Source organism: Galendromus occidentalis, unplaced genomic scaffold (genome assembly GCF_000255335.2).
Source record: "Galendromus occidentalis unplaced genomic scaffold, Mocc_1.1 scf7180000077128, whole genome shotgun sequence".
NCBI lineage: Eukaryota > Metazoa > Arthropoda > Arachnida > Mesostigmata > Phytoseiidae > Galendromus > Galendromus occidentalis.
This window is the reverse complement of record NW_003805116.1, coordinates 224,766-239,726: the sequence shown is the minus strand read 5'-3', so window position 1 is coordinate 239,726 and position 14,961 is coordinate 224,766. Positions and strand designations below refer to the sequence as shown.

Genomic DNA, 14,961 nt, shown 5'->3' with positions numbered 1-14,961 from the left:
TCCCAGCATGTCAAGACCGGAAAACACAAGGATTCCCTTAAGCTGCTCGAGAATGGTCAAACTTCGACTATCCAGAAGCAGCACCTATTGACAACGAGTCTGTACGCCGAGGAACCAGTTCAATGCAGATCCTTGCAAAGCCTTCCTGGCCGCAGACACACCTTTGCACAAGGTGGGCAATTCAGCACTCAAGGGATTCCTCGAGAAATACACATCGAAAAAGGTCCTCGATCGCACAACTTCGCGAAGGCTCCATGTGCCTCCAGTCTACGACGTACTCCTTCGGAGAATCAGAGACGAAATCGGCTCATCAAGAATCTGGGTGTCAATCGATGAATCAAAGGACAGAGCCGGGAAAAGCGTCGCTAATGTCGTCATCGGTAAGCTTGAGAATGCGGAGTTCGGAAAAGTTTTCTCCTCGAGTGCGCGGAATTAGAGAGAACAAACGCTACAAGGATTTCCCAGTTGTTGGTGAAATCGATGGAGCTGCTCTGGATTGGCGGCGTCAACCTTGGACAAGGTCTTGGTTTTCGCATCAGACGGTGCTCGATACATATGAAGGAGGCGGCCCAGAGTTTGAGAGTCCCCTTCCCGCGATTGAAACACGTCACATGCGTTGCGCATGGGCTACACCGTGTGAGCGAACAAGTTCGTACTTCGTACGCAGTTCCCGAAAGTCGATCAGCTTGTGGCGAGCATGAAGTTGATTTTCCTGAAAACCCCGTCACGCTCTGCTCGATAGAGAGAGAAGCTCGATATGCCTCTACCCCCAAGCCCATACTCACGCGCTGGAGCACGTGTATAAATGCGGTGTTATACTACGCCGTGATCTTCGACAGCCTCAGGTAGTTCGTGCGATCTGACTTGAACGAACGCGACGCAGCCGCCATCGGTGTAGGTCAGAAACTCTTCGAAGACCCAACGGTGAAGGCTGGCGTTATCGCCATCGCTTCGAACTTCAAAGATATCCCGACCACAATCGAAGCCTCGGAAAAGCATGGACTGCCGCTGGAAGAGTCGATAGAGCTGATCGAGAGTTTCGGCGAGAAGCTGCGAATTCCGCCAACCAGTCTCCAATCGAGCTTCACAAAATTCCAACAACTTGTCGAGGAGAATCCAGGCTATGTCGAGCTTCGCAGAGTTCGAGACATTCTCCGCGAGGAAACCCCCAGCGATGCGACAGACATGGCCATCGAAGATATCCTGGCGCTGAAGTTCTGCTCTATAGTCTCGTGCGAAGTTAAGCGCACATTCTCGAGATACAAAGCAATCTTGAGGAATAACAGACAGTCTCTCGAATTCGAGAACTTGAAGAAATACATTATAGAAGCGTGTAATCAAGATGTAATATGACCTCCTCAGTTGAACAAATCCGGTGATACTTCCGCACATTTTCATGCATATTTATCTTCATTTTCCCTGCACACTGCATGCATAATCATCGTTTTCTTAGTGCATGGAACGTACTGCCCTACTGATTATTAGGTACATACCTTGACGACTCGAGGATCTGCAGTCTGTAGTCCCGATCCTTCGATCTGCGAAATCCTAGTCGAACTGCGGCCTCCGCCCTGAATATATGATCGATCTTCCGAAAAAACCATGAGTGAACTGCACAATGTCATGCTTCTAGGAGACACCTCGCACTCGCAAATGATCAGTATCCGTTCAAAACGCGGGGAACCTGAGCATCAGCGACCTGTACTCGACCGCTAGGAATCGCCGTACCGTGTACTGGACCGCTAGGAATTCCCGTGCCGTGTACTGGACCGCTGGGGATTGCCGTACCGTGTACTGGACCGTTCACATTCCTGGGCAGTCTGCGTGGAATTACTGATGGGTGCACGTATAACCCTCCCGCGACTTCCGATTGAGTGCCGGAGTATTCACCTTACAATTTGAGAAACGTAGATCCCGCGTTTGTGAACTCCCAACATTGATTAGAATCAACGTACTCATTTATTCGATGTCCCGTCTGCCGGGGAGACGGCTGTAGTAAGCTTGAGGCAGTTTGCGTCCGACGCCCGATCGATTGCTTGGAGCTCATTTCTTTTCTTCCACTCGTTTCGTGTGAAAAGTTCAGCCCGGCCCCAGGTTTTCCAACGTCTATCAGAATCGACTCTCTCATCTGTCTCTGCGGAGCGCCACATTCAAAACTCAGGGAGCTCTCCAATCCGTTCATCAGACATCCGAGATACGTTTCGATTCTTGATCGCTCGTTTGAGAGCGGAGAGGATCCAGAGCGACTCATCTTGAGAAATGAAGAGGAGAGGGTACTCTCGCGTCCCAACGACTCCGAATCAGCGTCACATAGGGCACATATGGATGTTTTTGGATGAAGGAACAAAGTCCTGCATGGCCCGCCGACCCCGTGAGCGTCCAAGATCGGCCCGCCGGGGGTCTGGGTTTGACGCTCCGGCCCTAAGGGGAGCACACCGATCGCGCGGGTAGTCTCGCAGAGGCACACCCTTCTGTCAGATCATATCAAGCGGACCATGGGGCACGAAACAGAATCGATGGAAACTCCGTGATGAACAAATATAAAGGATAAGGAGTTCTCGGGCATCCGCCAGACGGTCGCGCAGCAACGCAATTAGTCTGCATCTGAGACCTCTGATCCGGAGACTCAAATCTGGAAAATAGCTCAAATTGAGTTTTTCCAAGATGAAGTTGGAGTATCAGCGGCGGGATGGGGCTCTGTCAAGAGATGAAGGTTCATGAGAGCTAATCGAAGCGCAGCATATCATGCGGGAACGAACGCCCCGGAGCTCATGCCTCCGTATGATGAAGTGAACATTCCTCCATGGAACGAGAATTCGCGAAGGAAGTCAAGATGTCTCTGAGGAAGAGCATCACACGGGCTCTGTCGGAAAACTTCGGGGCGGAGCGAAGGCCAAGCAGAAGCTCACGATTCTGCGGGAAACCACACCGAGGAGCCAGGAGATGGATCGGAGGGAGGAGGACGTCTCCCTCAAGGGTTTCTCTTCTCCTAGAGCAAGTTCGATCGGGAAAGCATCGTCCATGCTAACGAGCGGCCTCTTCACATTCGATGCTTCGGCAGACGCCTTGTCACTCGGAGGAGACTACACAACGACCTCGGCCAATTCTCTTCCATTCTACCCTCATTTGCCAATGGTGGCCGCTCATGTTCGCGAGGGACACCGGATCGAGGGGGAACACCGCCCAATTCCGCAAAAATTTCCAGCAGAGATCATGGTCATCATCCCTTCACTCTCCTGTGGACAGAGACTCCACTTTCAGAGAATTTCGGGCTCAGGTCCCCATTCTCTCAAGATGAATCTCCCAGGACATCAGAATGCGAAAAAACGAGCGATATCCCCAACGTATGCGCGGGCACGAAAATAAGCCGTGAAATCGTATAGGCGTAGAAGCCGATTTCATGCCTAGCCGCTGCTGCTACCGCAACGGGGCTGCTGCTGGCCCTGCTGCTGCTGGGGCCGCTGCTTCCGCCGCCGTCGCGGTACCCTCTGATTCGCTGCGAGCGAGAGTGTGCGAGGGCTTCTTGCTGTGGTGGCGGTGCTGCTGCTGCTGCTGGCCGCCGTAGTGTCCGTGCTTGCCGATGGTAGCTCATTTCTCTTCTATCTGTCTGTGCATTGGCTCGATCGCATCAGGCCGGGGAAACGTTCGCTCGCCCGCTAGCTAGCTAGCCAGCCAGCCAGCAAGCCAGCCAAGCAGCGCTGGGTTTTTCACCATCATCTTCTCCATTCATCCGTCCAGCTCGGTCGAGCCGAGACTGTCCTCACCGACGACCCCTAAATACGGTCTCTAGTCAGTGCTCTCGAAGTTTCATTCTGGAAACCTATGCCGGAAACCTGCGCCGAGAAGTAATCGAGCAGAAGACAAAGTTCGAGTGGGAGGCACGACGTGGAAGACTCCGTTCTCTGACTTATCGATGTTTGATGACTTTCCGTGTTCGTGCGCATTCGAGCTCCACGAGGACAGAGAGCTTTAATTGAGCTCCACGGTTTCAATCGTCTTGCGACGAAGCGCCTGCGAGCCCTCGACTACCGTTCGCGAGTCTGACAGTCTGACGATCAGTGCGGAGAAGTGGCGCCACCAATATAGCAGCGAGTAACAGGTCATCGCGCGCGCTTGAATCTCGCTGGGGAACAACCACTTGTTACACCGAGCGAGCTCTCCTTCGAAGGGAGAGCGCCGTGGCAGAGACACGCGACAGAGGGACCTGTGCCGATCGGGAGAGCCGATCGAGAAACTCGCGAAGTGTGCCTTGTGAAGTGAACCTTTGACCGTGGTGCTGTGCTTTACTCCGTTCGAGATCGCTGGAGTCCACAGAATGTTCAAGATAGTGTCGTCGAGCAAGCCTTGTCCGATGATTTTTCCCAACGTTGTTCTTGGTGGCAGCAGCAGCAGCATATTATGTGGTTGTGAGTTATGAACTAGGCGACGCTGTGAGGAGGATAAAACGACTTTCAACGTAGAAATCGTGAGAACCGTGAAGGAACCAAACCCGAGAGAGCGCTGGTGAAGCCTATCGGGGAAGGAATAGCGATCGACCATCGCCCAGCGGACCAAGCTTGACCGACTCGGAGCACTTCTGCCTCGAGATACGCAGTCTCTCTTTTCGACAGAACGTTTTGTATTGTTGTCGCTCGCTATTGGGCATTAATCCTGTGATACTCCGACGACAGCGTTGGCAGCAGCAGCAGCACGAGAAAGGAACGACAAGCACAGATTTTTCGCCGAGAACTACTCATGTTGGACATGGACCAAATCAGCGATATGAACCTCAACGCCGCTCTGGGATCGACGTTCGAGCCCCAGCAGAGGGCTCGTTCGAATACCTGGCCGCTCCCTCGACCGGATAATTTCATCGAGAAAGATGAAGAAAAGAACGACACTCTCCTGGACCAGGCTACCGGGGGTAGCAGCCCCCCACAGGGAGGCAGCTTGCCACCAAAGAAAAACTCATCCCGACGTAACGCTTGGGGCAACATGAGCTATGCCGACTTGATCACGCAGGCCATCACCTCAACACCTGATAAGAGGCTCACATTATCGCAAATCTACGACTGGATGGTTCAAAACGTGACGTACTTTAAGGACAAAGGAGACTCGAACAGTTCTGCTGGATGGAAGGTGAGTGTTTTCTGCCGTCTCTGATTCTCCCCAGCCGATTCAAGACAGCGAGCCGATGAGGGCTAGATAGCGTGAAGAGTTCGAACGCCTAGGATAGATGCATCGATATACCTAACTCGATATGGAGCCGAAGGCCTCCGAGGCGGACAAATAGAAAAGCCGATCCGAGAGTTCGGATGATGCGATTTCGCCCTTCTCCGGGTTCGGAAGTCGATCGAAGGAATTATTGTTTTTCCGTATTTCATTGTTTTCTCGTTTCTCGACCCCGTGTGCCAGACGGACTCGTTCAAACCGCCGGTAGCGTTCACGTCCGGTGAAACATCGGCCAAGCGTTGTCTCGAGTCTGCGGTGTTGGTTGGAGGTTTCGTTTCCACTGCTGCAAGATGATCTCTATACTTGGCAGTCCGGTCGTCTGCTGTCGGTTCTACTCTACGGATGACTCGTCGTCGGTGGTGGTGACGGCGGGCGGCGGTGGTCTCATGGCTCGCAGCTTTCAGCAGAAACGTTCAGGCAGATGATTTCCGTCGTCTGCTGGGAATCCTGCGTGAGCGTCTGTCCTTTTCTCTCTCCCCCTTTCTCGCTCCAGACGAGATTTTCAGAGCGGTTTCCCGCGGTGCAGCATCGGATTCTCGTATGTGAGCGTTGATACAACCATCAGATGCATGAGCGTTCCAAGCCAGTAGACGAACGTCTTTTCGGTCTGGCGGTGGAATCGCGTTCGAGACGGCTCTCTTGCGGAATTCGTGCGGAATACTTTTCCCTCGTTTCGGCCAGCCTTCCGTAGAGTGCCTACTCGCTGATAAAAGAGATCGCTATCGCCTCGACTGAGTGCCGACCATACTGTCGATGAGCATGGCTGGAAAATCCTCCGTGTGAATCGCGAAAAATGGAACGACGGGTTCTTCCCTGGGAAATGAGCAGAACATTTGCGCACGTCTAAGATGCATGCCCAAATTGAGCTCCCGAGAATCTTCTGTCCCATCCAAGGAATCGGTCGCCCCCGTTTTCCATTTATGAATCGATCGTCGTATCGAGCTAGGTAATTGCCCTTCGGAGGACCTCTGAACGACTGACGAACGTTCGTCATTTTGGGGGAGAATCATCAACTCATAAGGGGTACTGTGATGATCGCATCATGATGTCATCTTGGTGACTTGATCTGCAGAGTCGTAATTCTCTCTTGTCCATGGCTGTACCGGCTTGAGAGTGGTCTTCGGTTCTTATATAAGGGTTCGTATCTCGAGTAATTCCTCATGTAAGCTAAGCGCTTTCAAAATCCTTTAAGCGATGCATGAGTCGAAACCGCGCACGGTGGAAACCCGGGGGAGGCTTAGAAAAAAATTACGGGGAGACATTAGTGTCGGTTGTACTGAGCGGTTGTACTCAGTTGCGTATCCATGAGGAGGGGGAAAGGGGGCGCTCGCCCACTCCTCGCGGGTCTCGACTGCCTATCCCCCCATTTCAGAGGAGGACTCGAGTTCTATTCCCCCTCTCCCCTCTCTCCCTCGAAGCATCGACCGGTCCCCACTCGAAGCGTTGCTGGATCCGCAACTGGTTCTACCCGACCGTGCTCCATTCTAAGCGCGTGGGGGACACGTCGGAATTGCAATCATCTGAGACCACAGTAATTGTGGATATTCAGCGAATCGTGCAGTCTTTCATTCTCTATCGGAATCGGATGATTCGTTCCTGAACGAACAGTTTTTTTAAAGCTTGCAACGGGGAGCTGATTGATTACTAAAATGAATTGCCGTTCCGACTAGAAGCCACCGGAACATCGGAGTCGGACTGGCGTCTGTGACCCGATAGGTCTTCGGCACAGCAGTCTCGCCAGAAAAAATGACAGGATGTGTCCTTAGGTGGAATTCTGAACGAACGCATCGGATGAACGAGGACTTCCGCGGTCAAACTAAACATACACTCAGCCAGACGTCTGTTTGCGTCAAGCTTCCTCTCCCGTCCATTGGCGTTCGATTTATCCGCTCGCTCGATTCCTAGTCATCGTGTGGCCTTTTTTAGGAACGGAATCGTATCTTAAAACCTCAGCTTTTGATAAAGCGTCTGGTGAATTTCCGTGTACTCTTCGACGGTCGTTATCGATTCCGGATCATTACTGCAGAACACCGAGACGAAACCGTGATCAACGCAGATCCACCCTTCGCATTTTCAGTCGCGGCTCGGAAAGGTTCACGATCACCGACAGTAGCGACTCCCTACAACGGCTTGCACTGCCTCCTGTATCGTGGAGGAAAACACTCTCCCGAGGATATGCTAAGCGTCCGGATCAACTCGTAGTATATGCTGAGCGATGCAAGGATGCATACATACAGCGAATGGCGAACAAGTCAAGATGGATGCGGAGCCGAGCAATTCGGAAGACTGACACGCCACGGACTGTTAGAGATACGTGAGCGCAGCAGCGTTTTCATGTATCCGACTCCAAGAATAGCCTATTTGCTATGCGGTATTGAAATCAACCGCGCGGGCCAAGATCGCGCACTAGACAGCCAAGACTAGCTTACAGCCGAGGCTTATGTAAGTCCTCCCCCGATGATATTCGACATGAATTCCGCGCGCCCGAACAGAAGGATAACAGGAGGAGTGAAGTTGTTCTGTTCACACCTACGACGAACGATTTAGGAGACGAGCAGTCGGACAGAGAATCGGTCAGCCAGCTAGCAAGGGTGCCGAGCGAGCGGACCGACATGCATTCACTAGGAATAACGCTGTTGGAGCGCGTAGTCAACTGGGCAAGCAGTTTGGTTACTCGGCTGGCTAGATGGCCGGCTGACCGAGTGGCTCGCTGGTCGCTTGGCTGAGCGGCAGGCCGGCCGGCGTAAGCGCTCTCAAGGACGCAAAACGGCTATGACCGTCCACAGTCGAAGTCGTCCGCATGCTCAAGCTCTCGCAGCCTTTCGGCCTGCTAGTTTATGTGGTGACTTGTCCTTCCAATCCATCTGTTCCTCGGGCCATCGGTCAGCCTCACTGGCTGTACCGCTCTGTTGATGTATGGATGATCTCTGGCGTCGTAGTGGGCGATGGCAAGCGCCGATCTTGTCGGCGGTTCCACCTGCGTCGTTTCCGACCCCAGAGCTGCCGAGAAGACGATCAATTACCTCCATGTGGAATGAGAAATTTCGTTATGGATGCCAGGACAAGTGGCATGCCTCCAATGTCGATCTTGTGTGATTTTGCTCTTGCTGTGGCTGCTGCTGGCGTCTTCGTGGTCGAATGGTACCCTTTCTCGAGTCGTCAAAGTCACACGCCGACTCTCTCACTCGGTGACAGTGAGAACGGTGCGGCGGCGGGGACTATTCCACTACCATCATCGTCTTATATCGCGGTCTCCGCTTGCAAGACGACGACGACGAGTCTCTGGTCCACGACAACGGGAGCATGATTTATCCTAATCTCACCGCAACCGAGGTTACAATTTATTCGATCACGTGACCGACTGTCGGTCGAAGGTGCCCTTAAAAGACTTCGCTAAGTACGATGATGGAGTTTGTCGTCACATCCGAGCGATTTCCATTCCAAAAAGGCAGATGCCATCATACTAATTGCCCTGGGCTCATGTTGCAGTGGCTCGGAAAAGAGCGTTTCCTCGAATACATTTATCCGCCGAGCATGAATTTCACTCCAGTCGAGCGGACATCGAAGCGAAAATTTTCTTCGCCTTCGTTGAAGTTGCTCCAGAAGACCGGAAACGGCGGAGGACTTCATCCGGGCGGTCGAGCGAGGGAGATCGAATGACGTAAGAGTTGTATATCAACAAACGGGTTTCTTGGTCGAGGTCATATGTTCGCTGCCTCGACTGCTGTTGCCTCTACTCCAACTACCGCTAGCATTCCTAGCAGGCGATTCTCCATACGCACTGAGTGGCTGACTTGAGTGGAATTTCTATGTTCTCCTCGCGTTTTAATCCAAAAACATCAAACGCAGCCCGACGCCTCTATTCTTAGAGGGTCAGGGAAGCTGAACTTAGAGGAACCATGGGCTCAATGTGCTTATTTGCTCGCTACCAAATTTTTGCGCTAAGTCGGGAACGCGGGGAATTCGCTTCTGGGGGTATCGAGAATCGCTCCCTTGGCTTTTCGGATTGTTCGAGGATTCGTAAACTAGGGTTTTCGATCGGAACAACGCTGGTCTTTCCGTACCGAATTCCTTACTCAGGCACACGGTGCGACGGAATGCGGGTGTCACTCGATCACCCTCAGTGCCCACTGATGAGAGTCGTCAAGAGGACGGAGCGATGTGAAGTCTCGGCAAGGGAACGCGCTGTCTGGATCGCTACGATTCTGTAGTCGCTTCGAGATCATCGATCTCACCGATACGCACAGGATATGTTTGACCGCTGCCGAGCATGGGTGAAGATATCGAATCGTATCAAGTATCCGTGACGGCACGCGCTCGATGGTGAAATTATTTTTGATGCGAGTTCAGGGTTCACTGACTCGGTGGTCAAGAACCACACTCTCGCTCAGTTTTTGCGTCGACGAGTCTATGTCTCCTTTGATCGGTAAAGACTTTGGACCGGCCGTGGGACTCCCTCATATAGGATCAAACCATGTCGTCGCGGCTTCGGCATCATCTCACGTATGGAGAAAAGAATTCCTCTTCTCCCAGATAGGCTCCCAGAGCGGAGAACTTCTCCCCACATCGAGTGATTCACCTCTGTGTTCTCGCTGTGCCGGAATCTGAGAGTAGAGAAGGCCAGTGCTCTGGACATTTTGGCGTGCTGTGAGCCGTTCTCGATTCATCAGAAATTCACTGCAGAAATCGATAGCCACAATCTGGCTCGATTCACACGACGTCGACGGTTGAGCGTGTAGGTAGTCCGGTACGCAGGTGACTTGGCCTCGGGTTCGGAGCTGGTTCGATGAACAATCGTGAGCTGATTTTTTCTTGCACGCTCGCGGCTGGATATTCCTGAATTGGATCTTCTCCGATTCCTGAGGACAGTCTTTTCGTAGACAGAGTATTCACTGAAATACATTCCTGGAACTCAGCGTTTGCTCAAGTTATTCGAAGGCCGACCTAAAAGTACGAAATCGTGGACAAATTGAAATACCGACCGAATCGTCTCGGCTTTCCCGATACTCAAACCCGCACGGTCCTCCCGGCGGCCCGCAAATCGCCAGCCCTGGCCAACGGCCTGCACAAGCGACGTAGGTATGTTCCGATGCGACTGAATTCGGGGCATGTTCTCCAAACGACCCTCCGCTCCTACAAGCCGGTTTTCCACCGGAACCTCTGGCTAGCTTCTCCTCTGTATCCGCCATGCGGATGTGAGGAATTATATTCGTATCAGCGTCTAGAGGACTTATCCCTAGTTCGACTCATTGGATGTGCCGTCGCTGGCCGTGTTCGAGCTAAAAAGCGCTAGCGACCAAGTCATTTTCGAGCAGGCAGGCCGGTTGTGCGGAGGAACATGTGTTGAAGAATTTTCGCGCATCTGTCGTGATCCTACACAAATTCCTGCTCTGGCGATGAGTCTTTCGCGTTCGGCGAGAAGAGGAAAACTCCTCAGAGAGAATCTCGAATGGTGATCTTCATCTTTGGAACAGTGTGACGTCGGAGAGTTTGTCTGCTTCCGGAAGCTGTATCCATATACAGAGGACGAGTTTACTGCGGCTCGACTCTTAATCGCAAAAAAACTCTCTCCGAGGGCATTCACTGGTAGCTCGATGCGGATCGATTCGCAACGTCTTACCTCGGCGAGGCCGGTGACCTCGCCTCTCGCGATCGGAATAACTCCAGGAGCCTTCGTCGCGTGTCTTTACTCTTTGGAGCTGAATGTCGAGAGATCGACGCCGGAGTTTCGGGGACCTTCGGTGGTTTTCAACAGAAATTGTAGCGAAACTCTCTCATCGGAGCGAGGACTCGGAGATCGAATCGACCAACATCTCCTCCGATGGTCGCCTACCTGATGAATACTTTGTAGTGTGGAGTTGGCGTCTATCAAATAGGCCTTCAGCTGGCTCGGGCGCAAAGATCCGTCGTCCGCTTCTACAATGAATACAGGTCAATCGATGCTGGTCGTCTGGAGTCGATCGGCGTGAAAACGCAGCCGTCAGGTCGGCCTGCTGCTCGGCAGGACCCGAGGGTCTGCTCAGAGTCTGCCGGCTCAGACCTGGAAAGATTGCCTGGTTTTATAGTTCAAGGCTGAACGTCAGAGCGCCGCCAGCAGCGCCGCAAACAGTAAGGAACGAAGTCCGAGGAGTTATTAGGTCATCAAAATTCTTTCGAGAACGCACTTCAACAAGCCAAGGTCGACTCTCTCTTCGGAATACTTCGTTCGTGCACCGATATCCCTAATCCTCGAAGATGCCGGAGCTCCTATCGAAGTCGACCGGAACTAAATCGACCGGAAACTTCGAGAGCGTATTGTTTCGCTTCCTGTGTAGCCAAGGCTTCGGTGGGCCCGAGGGAGGGCCGGGGGTTATAGCCCGCAAGCTGAGAACCACTGCACAAGCTCAAGGTTGTGCCCAGTCTAAAGACCAGTCGTCTAACAAGCGCCGTCTCCTTAATTGAGCCGTAATCTCGGCGATCGCCACGGCTCTGCTGTCCCTCGTCATTTCTACGGACTGATTTCCGCTTGGAAGTGGATTTTCGGTAAATCCTAGCGACCGTGGAACTCTCTCCGGAGATTGGAAGTCTCGCGCGAATCGCTCGCTCTTGTTCACGAAAAGGGCTCGACTATTATTTTAGGTTATGTCCTTGGTGTTTAATTTTCGATGTACCTTACAGTCAAAATTCCGCATAATGCACATTCGGGGTTCAATTACCTACTCTAATGGGTATTCTCCGAGATCATCTATCCAGCTGAGCTATTGTTGGAGTAGTCCCGGTCGCTTCCGTGAGGCAACTCGTTTCATTTGTTTCACGGGCTAGGAAAGATCCTCCAGTGTCTCTCGGCGAGAGATCGACGAGACTTCCAAAGTCTCACGGCCCGGCTGCGCGAAAGCGTGTGACGCTTTCTCCCTCATTCACGATATTTCCGTCGAGCTCAAGAATATCTCGGTGTCTCGGACAACTATAGGAACGTGAAGCTTGATTGCGGGATTCGACCCTGCCCCGCTGGTACACGTTCGGAGGTCCAGGAGATAATGGCATTAGGTCTAGAGTGGAGTCTCGTTAGCCGAGTCTTATGAGCTCATCGTCGAGTGTTGTGCAAACATATATGCACCTCCTCGCGATATCTCCATTTGAGACGAGACTCTCCAAGGAAGGCTCCTTGGTCGCTAGTTCTGATCGCTCGAGAACTCGAGTCTCCCGCGGAGGGGATTCCATCGAATTCCAGCATTATCCGCAGCAGTGCGAGAGGAATCGATTCCTGAAGACAATCGCTCGCTCAATCGACGACGGTCGAAAGAATGATGATGAGCTTGAATGAGACGACACAATGGCTGCGCTCGGGCCCAGCAGTCAAGGTGATATTTTACTGCTAATTCTCGAACGTCAAGGACACTTGGTCCGCTTCGGACCAATCGATGCTCCGATGCACGGCCGGCGCTATCTCCGTTCGCGTCCCGGGGCCGCTCCCCGGAGTCTCGATCGCCCTCGATACACCTACGGGTGCACCATGATCGCGGATAAAATACTCGATTTCCTGTCCAAGCTCTGCGCTCGCAATATGCCCACATTTTCGACTCGGCAGCTGGAAGCAGCCCGCCTTATTGCTGTCTACCCCCGCAGGAATTACCCTTCGGTGTTGAATGATTTCGCTCAGCTTGGGTGGAATCTAGCCTTCGGCTCTGTACTTCGATAAGGTCTTCGGGGGTCACGACAGCACGGGATCCGTGGCGGAAGCCGTGCAGCCTTCGCCACGAATTACCTACTTGTTTTCTTCTATCGAGTTCAACTTTCTAGATTCATGAAAAGTAGGCTAGGAACTTCATTACCCACTGCCGCTGCGAATAAGAAACCAAATATCAATTCGACTTGAGATCTACCGCGCACTCTCGCTGCTCCCTTGCGTCGTTCGTGGACGAGATCGTACTCGAGAGCTCTCGTCGAGCAGGCGAGGCCGTCTGGAGAGTTCGGGAAGACCGCGAACTTTCATCGAGACTCGAGAGCGGTTGAGGTTTCTGGCTCTCGAATCATTCGTCGGAGCACTCTTGGGAAACCTCATCCGCCACTTAGGGCTGTGCTAGTCGTCTCGCGGGTCCCCAAGAGCGAATCGATTCTGAGCGCTTGCGATCGGGCCAATGAAATGAAAATGAATCTCAGCTGCCGAATCCGACTTGCTCTCGTTCGAGCTGCCGGAGTCGTTTCAGAAGCGGAGCCAGAAAAGAGCCAGAGCCTCGCTATCGGATCATGGAAAAGCGCTCGAGTATCGACGAAACTGAAGCGAGTCAGAGCGATCTCGCCTTCGAGAGAACGAACACATTCGGCGAGCTCGTCCTTGAGAAGCGCAATGACTTTTCCTCGCGTCGTATACTACGAGCGGCGGAAGCAGCGGCGATGCCGGCTTCGAGTGAGCCCTCTAGGCGGCTGGCCGGCTAGCCAGCAGCAGAAACACCGGGAGCTTAACCCATTCATAGTTGGCGAAAAACTCAACTATAGTAGACGGGTCGATTTGAACGTCCACTCTGCTACGTCCATCACAGCGTTTGTTGACGACCCTCGCTGTTTCTGTCGACGATTCAAATGTCGATTGATAGGCACATTCCCAGAGAGTCAGACCCTCATGCACTGCTCTCGAGGCTCCCTCTGCCTGTTCGCTAATTGAGCTTGAAACGCATCCCATTTATCGCTCGGCTTCTCAATGTCTGTCTAAGCGCGGAGTCTTTCCGCTGCTCGCTCATACAGCTCCGTTACTCTGATCTCCGGAGCTCTGCTCTACCCGGAGAGTGCTTCCAGCGACTCGGGAATTCTCAAGGAAACGGAGGTACGAAAAACTCTTGTCGGTGAGCGAGCGAGATGCCACACGCGTCGACCTTCGATATCTAACGTTCGAGAGAGCGGGGCGAGTCCGGCTCTAGTCTCGTCGTAAGAAATACATACAGTCAGTCGCTCTAAAAACCGCTGGAAACTGAACTCCGGTGCTGTTCCTTGGGATTCGAGGCGAGCTCAGGTCTCCGGTTTCCGCTGCAGTCCGTTCTGGCGTTCAGCATCGGATGACTTGGTGAAAGCTCGATCCGATCATCCGAGCAGACAGAAGACACAGTCTGACGACGCATGAAAGCCGGAACTCAGCTCTTATCTCGGGAATGCAATATGGCACTCAGTCAGTGAGATCGCGTGGTCTGATTCGGCCGAGCTTTCGGTGCGTTTTGTTCGTTCACCGGAAAACGATAGCCGGGATCCGAGATAAAAAGTACAGGACAGTTCGAGGATTGAAAATTAGTCCGTCGAGTCAGAAAGTTCAATGCCTCACAGGCCTCGACTCGTCGAGCGGAGGACGGAAATAGCAGCGGGAGCTTTCGTTCGGAATCTTCCATAGGACACGGATAGAATAGATCCTCTCAAAGAATCCGATAATTCTTCAGCTCCTACGCATTGTAGGTTTCCCTCGCAAGAGAAACAAGGGTAATTCGGGAGTCGATTGGACAAAGGGTCGGAATGAGAGCTCTCAGCCACCCTTCCCCGGGAGGAAAGAAATGCGGCATGCGCCGCGCCGGAACCGCTTGTATCGAAGCGTTCTCATCGCAGCGCTTTTATCCATCAACTCTGGACGAAAGAGGAAGATTACCCGGGATTCTGAAAGAAAAACCCGTCGCGACATTGCGTTGCAAAATATTGGTTCAGCGCTTCGGCCAACCGACGTCTCAGGGACCGGCAGGATGGGCTCTAAAAGAGGAATAGTCGTGAGGTGTGAGCCTCGGCGATACTCTGAGG

The 14,961-nt window shown here is 52.8% G+C and overlaps 1 protein-coding gene across 1 annotated transcript in view; it reads left to right on the top strand.

Annotated features, from left to right (window-relative positions):
* The first annotated feature begins 4,743 nt into the window (after positions 1-4,743).
* foxo (forkhead box, sub-group O) overlaps positions 4,744-14,961 on the top strand; it is a 30,930-nt gene continuing 20,712 nt past the window's right edge. Inside the window, exon 1 of the mRNA XM_029110865.1 lies at positions 4,744-5,118. Within this exon, the coding sequence (XP_028966698.1) occupies positions 4,744-5,118 (375 nt within the window). The remainder of the gene's footprint in view (positions 5,119-14,961) is intronic.